This window comes from Caretta caretta, chromosome 5, assembly GCF_965140235.1.
Source record: "Caretta caretta isolate rCarCar2 chromosome 5, rCarCar1.hap1, whole genome shotgun sequence".
Classification (NCBI taxonomy): domain Eukaryota; kingdom Metazoa; phylum Chordata; order Testudines; family Cheloniidae; genus Caretta; species Caretta caretta.
The window spans coordinates 102,947,320-102,969,117 of NC_134210.1; the positions used below are offsets into that span (position 1 = coordinate 102,947,320).

The 21,798-nt window shown below is 41.0% G+C and overlaps 1 protein-coding gene across 2 annotated transcripts in view; it reads right to left on the bottom strand.

Moving 5' to 3' along the window:
• The window catches only part of PUM3 (pumilio RNA binding family member 3), a 38,810-nt gene extending 17,467 nt beyond the window's left edge, over positions 1-21,343 (bottom strand). Inside the window, exons 1-12 of one of the 2 annotated variants that reach the window (XM_048849851.2) lie at positions 21,195-21,343; positions 19,623-19,714; positions 17,001-17,183; positions 13,050-13,185; positions 12,386-12,461; positions 11,307-11,400; positions 10,967-11,033; positions 9,445-9,619; positions 7,595-7,698; positions 6,838-6,916; positions 5,039-5,137; positions 3,410-3,463 (exon numbers count right to left, since the gene is read on the bottom strand). In XM_048849851.2, coding sequence (XP_048705808.2) covers positions 3,410-3,463; positions 5,039-5,137; positions 6,838-6,916; positions 7,595-7,698; positions 9,445-9,619; positions 10,967-11,033; positions 11,307-11,400; positions 12,386-12,461; positions 13,050-13,185; positions 17,001-17,183; positions 19,623-19,704 — 1,149 coding nt within the window. In that variant the 5' untranslated portion in view covers positions 19,705-19,714; positions 21,195-21,343. Of the gene's footprint in view, positions 1-3,409; positions 3,464-5,038; positions 5,138-6,837; positions 6,917-7,594; positions 7,699-9,444; positions 9,620-10,966; positions 11,034-11,306; positions 11,401-12,385; positions 12,462-13,049; positions 13,186-17,000; positions 17,184-19,622; positions 19,715-21,194 lie in introns of those variants that run through there. The other variant, XM_048849850.2, reaches the window with a different exon arrangement.
• Positions 21,344-21,798: the final 455 nt, after the last annotated feature.

Here is a 21,798-nt window from a genome sequence, read left to right on the forward strand (position 1 = left end):
CAGAAAACAAGCTGATGGCTCTCAGAGACCAAGTATGGACTCTTGATGCCAGAGTGGCTGAACTGGAGGATATGAAGGAGACAGACAGGTGTGTAGATGAGACTTTCCGGGACACAGCAGCGTGGTCCCACCCCCAGTCTGATAGCCTCTGTGCTGTTGAGGAAGGAAATTTTACAGAGGACAATATCAAACTGGAGCAGAAGGAAATGGTCCTGTAGTTGGAATCCTCCCTCTTTCCAGATGATGTCATGGTATCCTCTCACAGTGAAGATCTCTCTCTTGGGCAGGAAACCCCACTTATTAGAAAGAGATAGGTAATAGTAATGGGGGATTCGATTGTTGGAAATATAGATAGTTGGGTTTGTGATGACTGGGAGACCTGCATGGTGAATTGCCTGCTGGATGTGACAGTTACAGATCTCGAGACATCTGGACAGACTTATGTTTGGTGCCAGGGAGGAGCCGGTGGCCATGGTACATGTAGGTACCAATGACATAGGGAAATGTAGGAGAGAGGTCCTGAAGGCCAAATTTATGCTGCTAGGTAACAAATTAATGTCCAGGATCTCCATGGAAGCAGTCTCTGCAATGCTTCCAGTTCGACACGCAGAACTGCAGGGTCTCAATGCATGGATGAGACGTTAAGGGGTGTCAATAGGGGGCAGGGGCCAGGCCATGCCTGGCTGTTTGGGGAGGCACAGCCTCCCCAACCAACCCTCCGTACAATTTCAGAAACCTGATGTGGCCCTCAGGCCAAAAAATTTGCCCACCCCGAGCTACATGAATTCTTTGCATTGGTCTTCACTGAAGAGGATGTGAGGGAGATTCCCACATCTAAGCCATTCTTTTTAGGTGACAAATCTGAGGAACTGTCCCAGATTGAGGTGTCATTAAAGGAGATTTTGTAACAAACTGATAAATTAAACAGTAATACGTCACCAGGACCAGATGGTATTCACACAAGAGTTCTGAAGGAACTCATAATGAAATTACAGAACTATTAACTGTGTATGTAACCTATCACTTAAATCAGCTTCCATACCAGATGACTGGAGGATAGCTAATGTGATACCAATTTTTAAAAAAGGATCCAGCGTCAATCCCGGCAATTACAGGCCAATAAGCCTACCTTCAATACCAGGTAAACTGGTAGAAACTATACTGGAGAATAGAATTATTAGACACAGATGAACATGATAGGGGAAGAGTCAACACAGCTTTTGTAAATGGAAATCATGCGCCAACAATCTAATAGAATTATTTGAGGGGGTCAACAAATGTGTGTGTAAGTGTGATCCAGTGGACATAGTATACTTGGACTTTTGACAAGCTCCCCTCACCAAAGGCTCTTAAGCAAAATAAGCAGTCATGGGAAAAAAGGGAGGGTCCTCTCTTGGATCAGTAACTAGTTAAAAGATAGGAAACAAAAGGCAGGAATAAACGGTCAATTTTCAAAATGGAGAGAGATGAACAACTGTGTAACCCAGATGCATCCGATGAAGTGAGCTGTAGCTCACGAAAGCTTATGCTCAAATAAATTTGTTCGTCTCTAAGGTGCCACAAGTACCCCTTTTCTTTTTGTGTAACCCAGGGATCTGTACTAGGACTAGTGCTGTTTAATGTTCATAAATGATCTGGGAAAAGGGGTAAACAGCAAGGTGATAACATTTGTAGATGGTACTAAATTACTCAAGATTGTTACTCTTTTGCTTTGAACTTGAGTAAGGGATCTCACAAAACTGGGTGACTGGGCAACAAAATGGCAGATGAAATTCAATGTTGATAAATGCAGTGATGCACATTGGAAAACATAATCCCAACTATATATACAAAATGGTGGGGTCTAAATTAGCAGTTGCCACTCAAGAAAGATCTTGGAGTCATTGTGGATAGTTCTCTGAAAATCTCTGTTCAATGTGCAGCGGCAGTCAAAAAAAAAAAAACTGACAATGTTAGCAACCATTAGGAAAGGGATAGATAATAAGACGGTAAATATAATGCCACTAAATAAATAAATCCATGGTACACCCACACCTGGAATACTGAGTGTAGTTCTGGTCACTTCATCTAAAAAAAAAATACATTAGAAATGGAAAAAGTACAGAGAAGGGCAACAAAAATGATTAAGGATATGGAACAGCTTCCATATGAGGAGAGAAACACTGGAACTGTTCAGCTTGGAAAAGAGATGACTAATGGGGGATATGATAAAAGTCTATAAAAATCATGAATGGTATGGAGAAAGTAAATAAGGAAGTGTTAATTACCCCTTCACATAACACAAGAACTGGGGTCATCCAACGAAATTAAGCGACAGCTGGTTTAAAAGAAACAAAAGGAAGTACTTCACACTGCAGAGTCAACCTGTGGAACTTGTTGCCACGGGATATTGCGAAGGCCAAAACTATAAATGGGTTCAATTAAGAATCAGATAAGTTCATGGATGATAGGTCCAACTATGGCTACAAGCCAAGATGATCAGGGATTCAACCCCATGCTCGGGGTGTCCCTAAACTCTGACTGCAAGATGATGAGACTGGACGGGAAGGGATGGATCATGTGATAATTGCTCTGTTTTGCTTGTTCCCTCTGAAGCATCTGGCAGTGGCCACTATCGGAAGACAGGATACTGGACTAAATGCATAATTATTCTATTCCTTAAAGAAGAGGCAACCAAGATTCCCTGCAATATGAGATTTTACCACTGTGGCTTTGGTATATTTCCCTACTTCCTTCTTAATACAGTTTATCTTATTTGCCCTTTAGAATGCTACTGTGGAAACAGACATCTTCAATGATTTATCCACAATACCTAGATCTGTTTCCTGAGACGTTACAGTCCAATTCCATCAATGTGCCCGATTAAGCAAATAGACACTTCTGTTTGAAGTTTTTTTAAATCTTTCACCGTTGTGAGTGACACCTACAATTACTAGAACATAAAGAGACTGAGAAAAATGATCTTTCCCCCCATTTCTTTACTTTGTAACAGTACAATGTGTAAAATAGTATCAATGTGAGCTTCCCATTTTGTTTCTTTGAGTATTTCACACAGTAACAAGAGAAATATTCTGAAAAAAAATTAGAAAGATAATAGATGTGCAGCACCTGCACAAGGCGCAGGAAATACAGAATACTGGGTACTAGTAAGATATTTTACTAGCACAAAATACAACCCCAGCTAGTGTGCTTTTTATTCTTGCAAGGCTCTTTCTACAAAAATGTATATTAACATTTGATACAGTTAAGGATCAGTATTATAAGTCTAAGTTTACTATCAAGACTGCAGTTTCACAGTTTGTTCTAACTTCAGAGTAAATTCAAATTGATATTTTGTAAACTGGGAATGATGTGACAGTTATGAAAATGCTTCAGTGATTACTTCAACATAAGGTTTATAAACACTCACGGTAGCTATTTTTTCAACATACGTCTTCATGGTTTTCATAATTATTTTTCTGTCCTATCCAAAAGAAGAGGGAGAAACATTAGAAAGCCTTTGTCAATAATTTAATAACTAAGTTGCTATCTGCAGCTTCTTTATACGAGTTTAATTTCAGATCATTTCTTAAAAAGAAGAAATTACTATTATAAGCATTACTTTTGCAACTGAGACTGTGAAATGTTAGACCCAAATTCTATGGAAAGACTCAGCACAGTAGAGAAACCCTGGGGTTTTCTGCAAGATTGGGCTGGCTTAGGGGAGAACTAGGAAAGAGCAGCTGTTATCAAATTACATAAAGGTAAAGGCTGCTTGCCTAATGGACATCCCCTAGCTCCTGATTTCCTGCTGTGTACAGGAGAAGGTCAGTCTGCCAATCCCCCCATTCCTAGATAGTCAGTTCACTGTGGCACAACTCCTACATAAAACCAGAGGGAACTCTTATCCCACATACCTCAACTCCCCCTCTAGGGCAGACATCTGCTCAGCAAGGCTCCTAAACTATGCATCAGCAGGGGCTCTGTTCTAAAGAGGCTTCACTAGGAGCATATCTTCCAAAAGACTTCCTCTCCGGCCTTCATTTTTGGCCCTTCAGCCACTGCTCTGTCCCTTATTTCTATTCTACTTAAGGGCCATGCCCTAGCAAGGTAGGTAGACTTAAATTACAAGTTCATTTAAAAAAAAATGTATGTAACTTTATTTCTTTTCACTTAAGGTATGTCTACATAGCAGCTGGGAGCATGCTTTCCAGCACAGATAGTGCACTAAAATAGCAGTGTAGCTTCTATGGTACAAGCTAGCTGCCCAAGTACAAGCCCACTCAACCACCCAGTACATACTTAGATGGTTAGCCTGAGATGCTGCTGCGGCTACATTGAGTGAGTGCACTAAAAAGACCAAACAGAGCTAGTATATGTCCATTTACTTGTGCTGAAAAGCACACTCCCCGCTGCTGTGTAGACATAGGTTCCATGTAAATTTCTGAAAGCACTCCTTACATCCCTAACACTTAAAGCAGAGCGGGTAAATGTTATCCCTTACATAGCTTGACATATCATCAACTCTTGAAGGAGAAACCCTAAACACCAGTCTTGGCAAGTAGAGAAGCCTTTCAGTTTATTTATAATTTTAAGCTTTTGAAGTTTTTACATTCTGAAGTTAATCATGTTCTACATTATGAGCTTCTTTACCATTCTTTCCCCACCTCCAAATTTCCTCCAGCTACAGGAAATCTAAGGGATAGATACTGAGGGAACTGTAACACATTCAAAAAGTTAAAAGCACTATCTGGCGGCCTCCATAAAAATTATTATTTTATTTTAAAAAGGAGTTTTTCCTTGTAAAAAATTGTGTGTGGCCATTTCCACCCTCAAATACAAAGATTACATTTGCTAATAGGTCAGGGACATGTTTGGCCCATTTTCATGCATACTCTAACAAAGTAATCTACACAGGGTAATTGCATTAGTATAAAGATCACGGGAAAAAGCAATACACAGCAGCCTCGGACACAAACAAAATCAAAGTTTCCAACGACAGCAGAGCCAATTAATAACCTATGGCATAGGGGCGTGTAGGCTAAAATGCATACTGTACCTTGGGTGTACCATGCCATAAAGCATGCATGGCTACACGGGCTCCATCATGTGTATGTGCCAGGTAGATTACTGCTTCTCTGATTGCTTCAATCATTTCCTGAGGAAGAAAAAATAATTAGGGGATTTGTTTTTTGAGAAGAGTCTTAGAGAAGAGATACATATTTTGCCTGTAACCCTGTGAAGACTATCACTGTGCCTGGAGCCACACTCTTGCGTTGCGCTAGCCTATATAATTGGCATCAAAAGGATCCTAAAGACGTAGAAATTTCTTTGACCTAGTCTACATGTAAAAGTAAAGTCGACCTAGCTACATCGCTCAAGGTTGTGAAAAATTTTGAGCCCTGTGCAACACAGTTCATTTGAACTAACCCCACCGCAGATGAAAGTAGGCTGACAAAAGAATTCTCCCATCAACCTAGTTACTATTTCTTGGAGATGGCTTACCTACCTCAATGGAAAAATAATTCCATCAACATAGGAAGCATCTGCACGACAGTGGCATTGCTGAAGCGCAGTAGCTGTGTTGATGCAGCGTAGACATATGCTTAGACTTCCCCTCTCAAAACTGTAATCACAAGCACGGTGACTGGAAAGGAGTTAATGTGTTAGAACCTCTGTAGGTTCTTAAGTCAAGAGTCTGAACATCTTGGTATAGGATGTGAAAAATTTCAAAGGAAGGATGGGCAGGAGGGCAAGCTGCCATTTACATAGTATGGCCCTGCTCCTGCACCAATAAAGTCTTTGCTGTAGACTCCAGAGTGTAGAATCAAGACCTATTGTCACTTTTAGAGAACCACCACTGCAAGTAAGTTACCTTTGGACCAATTATTAAAGAATCACTGCACACTTTCAAAAAGACATTCATTTCAGTTATTATGGGAACTGCTTTTTTAGTTATTGCAAAATTTATTGTGAAATCTCATTAAAAATATTTGTTGTACACAATGGGACAAAATATTGTTTTATTGTGAGAATGCATAGTAACCATGAAATTACTAGACACACATAGTGGCTAAGGTAATATCTTTTAATGGACCAACTTCTGCGGGTGAAAGAGACAAGCTTCTGAGCTACACTGAGCTCTTCTTCAGGTAGAAGAGCTCAGTGTAGATCGAAAGCTTGTTTCTTTCACCCGCAGAAGTTGGTCCATTAAAAGATATTACCTCCCCCACCTTGTCTCTATAATATCCTGGGATCACCACAGCTACAAACATCAAATTACTATGCATTACTGACATATCTCCATCTCCTAGCATCTTCATAGGTAGAAAGAAACTTCCAGTCAAGATGACAACGCTCATGTACATTAAGGGACTTCAACCTAACTAAGTATATGCGTAATAATGAAGGACAAGAGTATTTCTTGTTGCTATAAAAATTCCTAAATAGTATATTTTTGTAATTATTACTCAAATAAATTATTTGAATGTTTGTTTTAAAGATAACCTGCAGCAGAATAAAAATAAGGATATCCTATCAATAAGATCCTTGTTTAAGGTTGTCACCTAAAACAAGATAAAGAGGCTTATCACCATAATTTTAATGTTTAATAACTTTTTGGTATTTGTTTCAGATCTCCAAAGCACAGAATCAAGAGTCAGGCCAGTGTTTCAGAAGGAAGGAATTAGTGAATTGCTACTTCAGGAAACCTAAACACAACACACAAAAAACCCAGCAAAAACAAGTATGTGCAGCCTAGTTCACTATCTGGGGCATTTAACAAAACTCTAGTTACTTAATAAAAATTACTGCAAGAAATTAAAACATTTATACTTAAGTCACTTTAGAAATACTTACAGATCTTTGTTTTGGGAGAGCATGGATGAAAAAGTCCAAAAATACTTTATGTACCAGTGAGTGCTTTATCACAGCCTCCCTGTGTATCAAGAGGAGTGGGGGGGGAAAGACAAGAAAGTCACACACCCTTTCAAAACACACAATTTCATTTCCTCTGGTCTAACTGTAGCTAGCAGTTATCTGTCTTATGATGCAGAAAATATTAGGATGCTCTTTCAGTTCAGGAAGTCAGTCAGAGCGAGGAAGAGAAGTTGCCTCATTAGGGCTGCTGGTTGTATCAGCTAAGTGTCATAGACAAAGTATTCTTAGAGGCAACAACAAAAACAGTTCTTCTGAAGTGTGGAGGAGTCAATCAAGAACTGCACTTTTGCACACCTTGAGAGATGTTTTTTCAAGAGACCATTGGGTCAGTCTGCCTGATTCTCCTTTATAAAGAAATACTAAGCTGCTTAATTCTGTAGGTTGTTTCCTTTTTTAAAAAGGCTGTAGTATAAAATATACCTGGAATTTTCAGAGTTTTTAATGAGAACTGCATGAATTGTCTTCTGATAGCCTAGTATGTGAGAAATATGTCATACACTGATTTAGAATTCCTCGTGGGTGGAATTACAGTCAGTCACTATGGCTGCAGTAGTAAATGTGGCTGAACAGGAAAGCAAACAGTATTTTTTGCACTGTGACCACAATATCCCCCCCTCCCCACACAATTTGCTCTGATTGTCATGTCTTGTCTTCAGAAAGTTATTTGCATCCTTACTTTTGTGCCACTGGGGTAAGAATCTGTTTCATTTCATCCATAATGGCCTCTTGCTTTTCAGGATGAGCCTCTAATACTTTGTCCAGTGTAGGGTGAACTGGGGACTGAAATGAAAACAACCCACACCAGGTTTAAATTACTGCTGCTTTTCAGGTTCTAAAGAAAAGTTTTCTTCATCATCCATTCACAATTTGAGAAGGAAAAACACCTCACAGTATATGCAACAACCTTCATATCTTAATTTAGTTTTGTGTGGGTTTAAACAAAATTAAGTTACACCATTTTAAAGATGCCAAAAACAGTTATAATTTGAAAACTAAACAAAAGCAAACAAACTGATCTACACTTCTACACTAACAACATATACTCCCAGATATTCATAACACTGTCAGGCATTACATGGGGAAATAAGAGACTCAGCCAAAGGCAACATGCTAAGTACATATATTGATGTGCCTTTCTCCCTTTAAGATTTCAAAGCATCAGTGCTAGGCATGGCAACACATCAGTTGAATTATAAATTACTATCCAACAGAACAGAAAGAGGAAACCTCCTGGAATTTTCCTATCCAAGACTATGCTGGTCCATCAAATATGAGAGACTTGACAGCCCATCAATTCACACTGGTAACTATTCCAAGGGAAGCTGCTCTTAGCAGAGCCAGCTGATAAGACAGATATTCCACTGACCAGCATCTCATTAAAAGGAAGGGGAAAAAAGAGCTGGAAGTCTTTATTAAGGAATATGCTATAAATCATTATGAAACCAAAGCTTTGAAGAACTCACATCTTGCACTATTAGGATTCTTGGCTTCAGAAGAAAGTGAAATGATTTTCCAGGTCAGTTGTTAAATCTGGTATCTGTACAGAGAATGGACTCCCACACCCTTAAGTCTGGAAACATTAGAATTCCTAATAAACCTTTTTATCCTGTGACACTTCATCCAGTGCTCCTTCTCTAACATGTACATTTGTTACTTTTGTTTCCACATTAGGATAAAGAGAGTAATTACTGCAATTTGAAAACATAAGGGCAAAAATACTGAATTTCAAACTAAGAACACACTCACAAATGTTGCACAGGCAATTGTGTGTGTGTGTGGGGGACGGGGACGGGGGACGGAAGAGACAAAAAAAATGTATACTGCATGTTTAATTTATATCTTTAGGGTTCGTTTTATTCCCAGCTAACATTATGCATTCATAGCCAGGGGAAATTTTGCACATCTCTGATGATGCAGCAAAAGATTTTAGTAAAACAAATAAAAAGATGATTTGTCAAGGGAAAATAAATCCTATTGGCTCAGAAGACAAGTTGTTCTTAAAATTTAAATGTATCTGAATCAGAGTAGTAAATGCAAGGGTTAATTTTTCTTTATATTCAATATATTTGTGTCAGGAAGCAAAATCTCTCTCAAATGTTATTTTCTAAATGCTTGGCTAGTTTATGGTTGACTTTTTCCACTCCAGGTTAATTTACAGACTTCACATTGAACAATTAAAAGGTTACTTTTGTCACTTACATAATAGATTTGGTGTTGAATAGGATGATGGGGAAGACAGTTAAGTCAACAAGGGATGAGATTTTCAAAGGAGCCTGAGGGATTTGGGTGCCCAATTTATTTATGCTCCTTTGAAAAACCCCAGCCTAAGTTAAATGAAAGCAAAAACCCACTAATACATAATGGAAATGTGCTGTTAAACATGAATCTGGAACATGAAAAAACAAGTTTACAGGGGGGCCGTACTTCAGGACACAAATTAACTTAAGGATAGCAGATAAGGGAATGACACAGCAACATCATGAATAAAATATCATAGACAGAAGCGGAGGAAGGACCAAACGTTACCTTATAAACTTGGAACGTGTTCCCATAGAGCTCTTCTGCTAGCATGATCCTTTGCTCCAGGATGGCTTTATCATTGTATGCATATTCTACCACGGCAGATGCTTCAGAATGGCGGAGCATTTTTTTTACCTCACCTTTAAAGCTTTTAATTATTTCTGCAACTTGTGGTTTTGTTCTGTACCATGTGTAAAGATGGACACCGAGAGAGACAGGAGATTAGGGAAAAGGGATGGTATTAAATATATACATTTCCAAAAATAAAGCTGAGTGATTAAGTAGTAGCACAGTAATACAACAAAGACAGGCATCTACACCTGGGACCTTAACCAAACACCTACTATGAAAATACAATTAGAAACTGAACAAAAAGCTCATGTCTATGGTGTTAACAGTAGCTCTGCCACTGAGTCTCCCTGAGCTTCTCACTAGCATCCACAGATACGAAGGGAGCCCACCGTCAGTTAATACTACTTCAAACGTCATTAACTGCAACTTAAAGTCTCTGCTTGGAAGTGTGTGCACAGAATAGATATGTTGACTTGGCGTGCTAACCATCTAAGTCATCTGGTGCCTATAGGTGGCTGTGTCTTGGATCCATCTAGGCATTCTCATCCAACCTTGTGTTTCTCTGTCAGCTCTGCAATAGCGTAGAAGCAGAGAGGGAAGGGTGTGGAGTACATGGGCCATGCCTACACTACAGGTGTCATAGCTAGTCAGCATAACCTTGTGTGCAAATGCAGATTACAGAGATAGAAGGTGGTTTTCTGTCACTGTAGGAAACCTGCCCGAGTGATGATAGCTAAAGCAATGGAAGCATTCTTCCATCAACTTAGCTGCATCTACATCAGAAGTTAGGTCAGCAGAGCTACATGGCTCAAGGCATGGATTTTTCACACCCATCAGCCCTGTAGCTATGTCAACTTAAGTTTTAAGTCTAGACCAGGCCACAGCTAAGCTCCATAAACCTAGCTGATCTAGCTGAAGGGAACAGAAGAAAAAAATGATCATTGACAATCTGTCAACCAGAGCAAGACAAGGACAGACAGAAAGCTCCTTGTTCCACAGTAGAGGTGCATGTTTATTTTAGGAGACTTCGGATAAACTCGGCGGCGGGGGCAGGAGAGGGGGAGACCAGACATTTTTCTGCACTACTGTAACCTTGACAAAGGGAAGGGTGTATCTTTGTAGGACTTTATTATACACAAAAAAAGGGAAGGCTTTGAGTGTGGTTCCCCCCACCCTTTTTCACTTGTAGTCTTTTTTTTTTTTTATTTGCTGTCCAGAATTTCTGAGAAAAGAGAGCCTACCCGGTGACAAGGGGACTGTATTATGGACAGCAGGTAGTTCGCAATCCTCATTCCCAAATACACTACCAAGATAATTTCACATGGAGGAGACAGCCTGGGCCAAAGCCATTATTCACAATGCACAGATTAATAATAAAGAAGTACATTCACATTCCAAAATTAACAATATATGCAAGAAAAAAAAAAGAAGAACTGGTTTACTTCTTCATACCCACCCATACATAAGAAACTTCTTTACAATATTTCTGGAATATTTGGATTTGCTCAATTCTAGTAGGCTATCTGGGGAGGAAAAGAAAAAGAGCAGTTTTTATCACCCCTTGAAATCGCATGTTTGTTTACTTTCCTACAAAACAAAACTAAAAGCCATTGCTCAGTGACCTATTGCACCCAAGCAGGAATTAATTTATGAGAAAGTGACACCTAAAGAGAAAAAAGTAACTCAAACGTGTGTACCAACAGAGTTTTGGGAGGAAAGAAGTACATTAAGGAGAGCTACATTATACAAAACAGTGCCAACTTCCAAAGCAAATACAATATAAAAGGGAAAAATACCTTTTAATTCTTCAAACGTTTCTTGCCTTTGCTTGTCATTGCCATACCGAATGAAACACTGGATAACTCGAGTTGAGTCATGTGCAAATGCCATCTGTAACAAACATTTTTATTATCCCAGCTTTTTGCATGACATTACGTGGAAAAAGTTTATTTTAAACACATTTACTCTGTTAAGAGTATAGTTTTATGCAGCACATAAGGATACTCTGGGAAACAGATGCTATATAAATAAAATACATTATAAAGAAAAATTTTAAAGTAAGTGTAGTTTTACTGGTTTTCATTGCTCCAGTATTTCTTTACCAAACATAGAATACAGTCAATACTGGCTACTGCAGGCAATGGAATGTTTTGTGATCATTTGTAAATATGTACCAAAAATACTGAATATTTTATTGACTGGAATAGCCCCATGAGATGCACAGCCTGTTTTCTTGAGACTCTCACAGGGACAGCAGTCACGCAGTCTCACCCTAGCACATGACAATATGATCAGGATGCTCAATCTAACACAGCAGGCAGCACCAAGCAGCCACAATTTCAATTCACTTCAAAACCCAACAGTTGACTATGCTTCACTACACTACACAGCAAACATACACACCTAAAGAGTGAAGTTAAAAATAATGAGACTTTAGTATTGAAAATGTAATGGTAGAAATGTGCACCAGGGCATTAACTTTGTGTAGGTTTTTTAAAAGAATCAATTGCAAAAAATCCACTAAAAGTACAACTCTTACTGAAACTGCAAGTTAACCAAATTTAACCTACATCCAATGGGAATTTTACAGATTAGAATGCTGGTGGGCTAACAAGTCCCCTTTTAAATCAGCTGATCAGCAAAGTTTTCCTGGCACCATTATCCTAAAAGACTGGGAGCACAATTTCTTCATTCACTGAAACCTTGTTCTATATCTGGATATTTTCAATGTCCCCTGGAGCTTCTGGATAAACAGGGTTGTACTGTATGGTTCACAAGGTCATTTAGTGCAACACACTTATTCACTATTCATAAAAAGGGGTTTATCAACTTGCCCACTTTGATTTTTAATTACGTTTGTAACTGTATTTCTTACAGTTTTAATTTTCCCCTGGAGCAATTTATGTAGTTCATTTATTAGCTTCTCTCGCTTCTTCTTGTCACAGTTTTTCCTACAAACAAAAACAGACAAGTAGGAGACTCTTAGATCAGAAAGCAGCTTTTTGGAAATACAAAAATAACTGGAAGTCATGAGCTAGAAAGCAGGGCGGCCAAATTTTTTTTTTTTTTTAAATGAGCTCCTGCAAGTCCACGTTTAGGTACCCATTTATGAAAGTTCTGGCCAGAAGCATAAGTATATTTCACTCACTCAGGATAAGGGCAGATTATAAAATTTCAAAGAGCCTCAACCAGTGAGACAAAGGTCCTAAGCATTTTACAGGATCAGGCCTCAAATTATCTTAATCTAAATGATCTCCCCTGAATTTATGCCCACTTATTATTATTGTACATTTTTACCAAGATCAACCCAGATGCCTCAAGACTATTTCTACCGTCAGTCATCAAAATGTAACTTGAGACCTCCAGAGAATTCTAATTCAAGCTAATTAAATTATAATCTATTCATGGAATTTACGTGGGAGAAATACAAGCCTACCCATTCATGAAGGTACCAAGACAGAATGAGCAACGCTTCACCACTGCATGAGTACTAATTAAAAAGAACTGTATGAAAGAAAACATAATAGAGCCATTATTACCTTCTCACACTTTCCCATATCTGTTTTGATTTGATGATTACATCATAATTTGTTTTGTCATTAAGTTGTCTGCTCTGCTTTAATTCCTTCTTTTTCCTTTTTAAATCATTCCATTTAGGCTTCTTAGGTACAGACCCTGATGATAAAAACAAAACATTGTTTATAACGAAGTAATAGTCAACAGATTGGGAGGCAGATCCTCAACTGGTGTCCAATGAAATCAACAGAGCTATGACAACTGAAATGATCCGAAGATCCACCCGACTGCCTAGCTAGCTAATCTGAAAGGGTTAATACATACTGAACACTTGGGGTAGGATTCTCAAGGGGATTTGGATATACAACTAAAGAGTGCAGTTAGGCAAGACCAATATTTGGGTGCCAGTGGCGTTCACAAAACCCCTGCTCAGCTGCTGTAGAAGCCTATGTTTTCACTGATAAAATCATGCCTAATTCCAGGTGGGATGGGGATTCACAACCTCCACCTATAGGTACTGATCCAATAAACGTGCTTAGAGGCTGCTTTAAAGCACATCTGTCTGACTGGGCTCTACACAAAATGAAGGATGTAGTGATGGTGGTCAGTATTTATTAGAGCAGGGACTGGTACCTTGTCTCCCACTTCCCAGGTATAGTCCGCAGCTCTCTGAATATCAAAGCATTCATACAAAGTGGAATGTCTTCAGTAGGACAGGTTGAGAGAGATCCACTACAGAATACCCCAAAACTCATTTATTAGGGAACTCACCTAGGAGGTGGGAGACCTGGGTTTAAGTCCCTACTCCAACTCATCCAGTTGGCAAGTGGAGATGGTCTCCCACATGCTGGGCAAGCGTTCTAGCCGCTAGGCTATTGGGCTCTTCTTGAGCCCTGGCTGATGTGCCTACTCCAGGTGAGAGTTCACTGCTGTGAATCATGAGTGGAGAGAGGTGCCATCCCCTGGCCTGGATTTAAGCGCCTAACTCCTTTTGAGGAGCAGGGCTTAGACCATACCCCGTCCTCTGCATTTCCTATTGGCTAGCTTGGTGACTCCACCATCAGCATGCTGACTTTTGTGAATCCCTCTTTTTACACACCTAACTTTCCCCATGCATTATATAAGGAATCTGGCTACCTAATTTTGGGTTGTGAATACCTGCAAGGAGGCAGGTAGTCTAATAGTTAGGCACTGTAATGCTCAGTTGTAGTTCCCTTCGTGAACTGCATCCTTGGTGACTTGCTAGGACTGGCAGCTTCTGCCTGGGAAATATCAGATATTGGAAGAGCAAGACAACTGCCAGATTATTCTGAAAGCTTTGACAAAGGATAGAGGTAAGTTAAAGTCTTAATAGGATGAATTCTGACCCAGAATGCACCTACAGCCCCTCTAGTAACTTTACATCAGAATATGGCTCAACATATCCCCCCTTCTCTCCTCACTCCCTATCCCCCAAAAAGTGGGAGAATTGAATTTTTTTTTTACGAATATAACTTAAATCACAAATTTTTTGTGATATCTTAGATAACAAGGACTATATGCCCACAAAAATTAAACTTGGTGGGGTTCTTGCCTTTCACATTCTTGAGATAAACTATCAGAATTCAAAAATGTTGTGCTAGAAAAGAATACATTCCCAACTGCAAACACTACATCTGCCTCTGATCAATACCATTGGCACCCTCCTTTTATGATGGAATGTAGATAAAAAATAAACATTAAAAAGAGGAAAAACATGAAACTAAAGGCCACAATCAGTTTCTGAGCTACTGCCCTCTAATAAATGACAACTGTTCTTATACACAGATTTTGTCTTAAAATTTGTTCCTATTAACATGTTAATGTCTTTTACTGGAATCTGTTCAAGAGGTTTTCAAGTACGTAAAGCACTAGAGGGGAACAAAAAAAGATTCTCGACAGATGAGTTCATTTATAGATTTAAGTATACCAGCTCTAACAATTACTCACTGCAACTTTATATGTAAAGCCTTCTTGCATGTTTAATCCTTTCAGTCAGTGGGATTCATTAGGAGCTTTTACTATACAGTGGCTAAAGACTGCTGCACAGCAAGATTATTACTTTAAAAGGATTCTTCATATGAGATGTCATAAATGAACTTTAAGGTACAGAAAAAGTTGACTAATGTTTGCTTTTAGCTTTAATCATCTCGTAGCAAAATTAATCACTATATACAATACAGATAACCCGAAGTGAAGAGTCAGGGGGCAAGGCATGCTAACTAGCACTGTGCAATTGAAGCCAAACAGAATGGATGAATTAAAAATTCATCTCTCAAGAATAAATTGTTTAACAGTTTAGCACTACACACTTCATTTTTCTCCAATATACCAACCCTTCCCTTTTTTAAAGGATTGTAATTTATGCAAGGTATTTTAGAATCAGTTTATTTTTTAAAAAATGAAGTGAGCAAATAAGAGAAAAGTTAACAGAAAACCGGTCAGTCTCTTGACATAGTTGGTGACAACTGAAGTTTTGCTTGAAATCTGAATGACTCCAGAGCAAGACTGGAGGCTTACAGTTGTTTTAAGATAAAATCCATTAAAAAAACAACATAACTCTGATTTAATTCGTCCACTACCTCTATTTCTGTGCAGTTTTCAAAAAATACAAGTATTCCCCAAACTAAATCAAAGTTAAAACAGTGAAAAAACTTACAAATCAGAACTTTAATGTTATCGTATGAGCTTCCAGTTTCCCTCAATTATTAAGCCACACTTAATTTGTGACAGCCCTTTACATGCAGAACTGTACGTCTGCTGGGAAGCAGCAATCAAATGACAGCTCTCATTAAGAGACACCAGAACTAGAGAGTTATGAAACTATTAAAATAGTGACAAACTAAATATTTACTAAAAAGTGTCTGTATATGCACATACACAGAAAAATTAATTTATAAAAATGGAGAAACATCCAGTATATAACACAGATTTAACTGGTGAATAAATGCTACAGGCCTATAGACCAACAGTATAAATGGAGAATAAAAACCTTTGTTCTTCCAGTTTTGGCTATCATTGTTAGAAGCATGATAAAAGATAAAAACTCATGATTTTTACATTCTGATACCAACACCAGTGGTTAGTCAGCAGCTGGTGCTCTTGTACCAAAGGGGGAGTGGGGGGGTGTCTTTCCTCAAAAGGAGACCATCTCCAAATGGCCCCACTATTCATACTGTCTTTATTAGACCTGTGTAAAAATAATCAGTAAGGTTGAAAGGCAGATGACAGAAAGAGTCACAGCTTTAATTTAGTCATGTAATACTTGAAGTTCTCTTTGTCACTACAAACTATTATGCATCAGTTTATGCCACCATATCAAGAAATTAGCCAATAGGTTTAGTTTACTGGTGGACTACCTATGTTAAACTGGAATTTTCACTGCCACAGACTGTGGGTCATGTGACTTGTCTAGTCATCAGTTTAAATTGGCGGAAATAACAGTTTCCATTGGAAGTCCAATAGAGTGCTATGGAGAAGCATTTTTTTTTTATAGTTAGAGTTTTATTAGTATTAGAAATACCATGGAAGTTGGTGATAATATAGGAGGGTATTGAAAAGAGCAGTAAGACAATCCTCTTCTCCCTCTATATTTCCAGTGCAAGCAGCTTGGTTCCACATATATTTATGATCATGGCTATCTCAAAATTTCTACTATGGGGGTTCTCAGTACAACAGGTGCACAGGCATGACCTAGTTACTTATGCCTATGGTGATTACAACAGAGAATAGTCAACTCGTACAGTTAAAAAGTTTACTATACAATCTCACACAATTCAAGGCAATTATAGCATAGCCCTGATCCCTCTTAAATCTATTAACATATTTTAAAATATATATTGTTGAAAGAAAATAAGCTTCCATTTTATTTTAAGTAAGTATACTTTACAGAGGATATATCTCTTCTGAGAAAAAAGTAAAAAAACAAAACAAAACAAAAAACACAATATACTCACCACCCTCATTATCCTCCTGGAGTTTTCTCTTCCTACTGAACTTTTCTGGTTGCTGCTTACTCTTGAATTGTTTCACACTAGTCTTATCAAGTTTTTTGTTTCCTTTCTCAGACTTCTTGGATCTGAATTTAGGCTTTCCTTCTTCACCTCTTTTAGTATAAAACTTTTTTGGTGGACCAGAATCTATGCACAACAAAAAGAGAATTAGAACGGATATTATTTACAAGTTTCATTCACTATTAAAAGTTTTAATAATTATTTTTTAACAATTAGATTACATATGATACACCAAAATCCATGCATGTTGATACAGAATAAAAATTATTCAGATTCTGAAAAGCCCCAAGCATTCTTACATCTGTAACAAAATTTTATATTCCTCCCACCTAGCCTTTTCATCATAGCCTTATGATCCCTCTCCTAGTTTTGCCCTAAATCCTCCATATAGATGTAATGCAATACCAACGGTGAAGAGAGGATAATTCTAAAGGAACAAAGGCTGCCTTATTTGTAGTAAGAGTTTCACTGCCTCCGACATCTAAGGCCCCAGTCCTGCAAACACTATTTGAAGAACAAAAGTAGTCTAATTGGTATAATGTGAATGGATGCACATTAGTTTCTCTCTGGCTTGTATCTGGTGGCTCTAGATACAAGACATGGTAATTGCTCACTCTTGGATGCTTAGAAAACTTCCACCAATGAAAGCAGCCAGGCATAAATGGCATAAAATGGCTAAATGTTTTGTGTGATGGTTGCAAAGCAAATTGTGGTCAACCAGCACACCTTCTCAACCAGGAGTGGGCAAAGTACGGCCTGCCAGCTGGAAGCAACCACCACCACGTTCCTGGGGGAGCGGGGGCAGAGAGCTCCGTGCGCTGCACTTGCCTGTGGGTACTCCCCCAAAGCTCCCATTGGCTGGGAACAGGGAACTGCGGCCAATGGGATTTTCGGGGGAGGTACCCACAGGCAAGTGCAGTGCACAGAGCTATCTGCCCCTGCTCCCCCAGGGACGTGGTGCTGGCTGCTTCCTGGAGTGGCATGGGGCTGGGGCCAGGGCAGGCAAGGAGCCTGCCCTGGCCCTGGTGCGCGCTGCTGCCACCCCAGAGCTGCTCCAGGTAAGTGGTGCTGGGCCGGAATCTGCACCCCTCCTGCCCCCCGCCCTCCTGCCGCACCCCAACTCCCTGCTGCACCCCACACCCTTCCTGCTTCCCAACCTCCTGCCCTGAGCCCCCACTGCATCTCGCACCCCAACTCCCTGCCCTGAGCCCCCAGCCCCTTCCCACATCTGCACCCCTCCCCCCTGCCCTGAGCCCCTCCCACACTCTGCACCACTGCCCTAAGCCCCCACCTCACTGTGCGCCCCCTCCTGCACCCCAACCCCCTTCCCTGAACTCCCTTATACACCCCGCACCCCTCCTCTGCCCCAACGCCTTGCCCTGAGCCCCTTCCTGCACACCGCACTCCCTCTCTCACCCCAACCCCTTGCCCCAGCCCTACATTCACGGCCCTCTAAGCAATTTCCGCACCCAGATGTGGCCCTTGGGCCAAAAAGTTTGTCCACTCCTATTCTAAAGGGCCAGTTTGACACCAAGGACAGCAAAATACAGGAATACAACATGTATACATTTTAACAGAACAATTCCTCCTCTTTTCTGTTTATTAAAAGCCCCTAGAAAACACTTAAAATATCTGTGGTATTCAGGTAAGTGACAGCATAAATTGCCAGTAAGTAGGCACTTAGAACACTGCAAGAAAGTACAGCGATCTTACATACAACTCATCCTCTCAGCTGCACAATTAGGTTGTTTTGCTCCTTTTTTGTTTTTTTTTAAACCGAGGCTATGCCTACACTGCGTACCTGTGCTGCTGTAAGGTCTCCTGTGTAGCCACTCTTTGCTGGCAAGAGAGAGCTCTCCTGCCAGGAAAATAAAACCACCCCCCAACAAGTGGCGGTAGCCAACGAAGAGCTGTCCACTCCAGCACTTTTCATCAGTAAAACTTTTGTCGGTCAGAGGGGTGGGGGGGTGTGTGTGTGTGGTGTGTGTGTTTTTTTCAGATGTATGCTTCCTGAACCTAATAAAGGACTCTGTTCTTGCTAATACTAAATTATTCATGTTATTTTCACAGTAAAACAGCTTTATATAATTAATCTGTCATCTGGTGAGAATACTGAATATTTTCCCCCTCACATTTAATACAAATAGGCAATGCACAAATGTGAAAGTGAAGAGACAAGCACTAGCTTGAGCTATAGTTCCCTGAAATACCTCAATCCTATCTTATTGCAATTTTCTTATTCCAGTTGTGAGAGATTCTCTTAAGCAGAGAATGCAAAGTGACCATATTCTTCAGCATAGTTGGCAATTTGGAAGAACTTGGACTAAAAATGAGAACATTTTCAATTTTAACCCAATATAGTATTTTAGATCAGATTTTCAAAGCTGAAGGGTTTGCACCCTTAACTCACTTGCGCCATCTCAGCTCATTTTCCAGTATTATAGTTAAGGTATTGTTCATAAGATTAACCCACTTATACAAATGAATTTGAGTTTGTTGTACCTGTTGCATTCTCCACCCTTCAGTAAAAACAGTTTTATGAAATATTATTCTTTGCAGACTTACCATTGTCTTTTTTAAATTTATGTTTTCTTTGTGGTGCTTTTCCATTTTTCCCCATAAATCTCTTTTTACCTTTGGCTTCCATAGCAGCGACACTGAAATATAGAAAGAGAGGCACAACTTGTTGGAGACCATGAATGGATGCATCTGTTTTAGTTCAAGAGCATTATGACACCTCTAACTTAAAAAAAAATCCTTTGTCATAAGCTATATGATAGAACTGACAAAAGAAAACAAATACTAAAAGATTGTGGCACTAATTCATAATTTTGTATCTCTAACTTTAAATTTATAATGAGAAAAGTATGTTTCCCATTTCTCTTGTAATCATTTGTGCATCTGATTACCAAACCAGGTTAACTAAGATTACAACTGCTTGACTAAGTATCCCATAATGTTCATATTCAATGCCATTCTCCCTCCCGCCAAAAATTCTCCATTTTTAACAGAAATGATAAAATGCTGTCACTAACTGAGAATTTTTGAATATTTTTGTATAACATCAGGCTGAACACTAAATGAATGCTATGTTTTATCACTGGGAAGTTCTGTTCTTCCGTTTTTTAGGGAAACATTATCTATTTTCACTCCTAAAGATCCAGAACCTGCTATTAGATGCAGAATGGGGGCAGAAGTAAAAGCAAATTGTATATGAAACCTTGTTTACTAAATGTTTATTATTTTAGGTGCCCAAGAGTACAGTAGGTACCTGAAGGTCTCTGGCCTGAAGAGCACAGAATTAAGTTAAGACTAACAAGTTAGGATAAATGCAAATAAGGAAGTGAGAATAGGACAAGGACACATAAATAAAGCCTCTTTATCCTGCAATCATTAATGTGTGCACTGAACTTTAAGCATGTGAGTAAGGTTAAGCACACAAGTGTTTGCAGGACTGGAGCCTAAAAAAGTACGATACACTTAGAATCATAGTAAGTACTTATTCTAAGCTCAAAAATAATACAGCCTCCCTCCCCCATCGAATCCAACCACTGAATCTGTCCAGACTAATCCTGTTGGGGCTGCTGCACAAAGCCCCGAGGAAGGGTGTGAAGGAGGAGAAGGCAGAGCCCTGCTGGACAGGTGCAGGAGGCCGTGCCCCGTACGTAGGGGGCGGCCCCGAAGAAACCAGGCACGAACGGCGCCGAGCGGGCTATGAAGGCGCGGCGCGGGAGACAGACTCCAGCGCCTAAGGGCTTTGCGAGCCCGGAGGCAGAGCGTGAGGTCTGGGCTGTACCTGCCAGCCCCAGTTCACCCCCGCCCCGAGCTCGCTTCTGCGGGCCCGGGCGAGGCGCAGGAGTTCAGCGCCCACCGCACAGGCCCGCGGCGCGGCCTCGCCCGCCAGACGGGCCAGGCGCAGCGCGTGCAGGAGTTTCTCAGCGGGCCCTGTCCCCTCACCCGCCCCCGCGAGGCGGGCACCCAGGGAGCCCCCACGGGCGACCCCAAGATCCCTCTAGCGCGGTAGGGCCGGGCCGGGCCTAGCAGGGAGGTGGCCGGGGAGACCCACCCGCGACCCCCGCAACGGGCGGCTCCCCCCCGCCGCCGCCGCGCCCCCCTCGACCGCCGGCCCCCGCTCACCCAGACACGCGCGCGGCGCCGGCAGACTCCGCACGCAGCCCTGCTTCCCGGCTAGCGTGCTTGGGGACGGGCGGGCGTCGCCGGAGCGTTCCCCATTGGCGAGCCCAGCGGAAGCAGCGCGACAGCGTCGGAGCGGGCTGCCGTAAAGCAGCAGCAAGGGCTGAGGCCACCACAGCCGGGGGGGCTGCGGGGCGTCCGCGTCAGGGCGGTGCGGCGAGGCTAGGCCCGGCCCGGCCCGCCGCGCTCCTGTGGGCCATAGGCGGGGTGCGAGTTCCCGGCCGGGCAGGGGCATGTTCTCAACGGGGGGCTCTTGGCTCCCTGTTCAGAAACCCGCCTCTTGAGGACACGCTGGGGCGGGGCTGCTGCTGCCTCCCCCCCCCGGATAAAGTAGTAAAACAACCCAAGTGCGGGGAGCCTGTCTCCCAGCTTCCCACCTGCGCAGAGACACAGTCTCTGGCTTGGTTTTGTGCCCGTGGTTAGTGCCCGTCTGGTTCCACTCACTGCATCCTCGCTCCCATCCCAGGTGTCGCTTTGGGCCTGCCCGGGAGCTGACCTGAGGCTGGGTCTCTTTGCCCTGGATGGTTCGAAGAACGCTTTGAACATC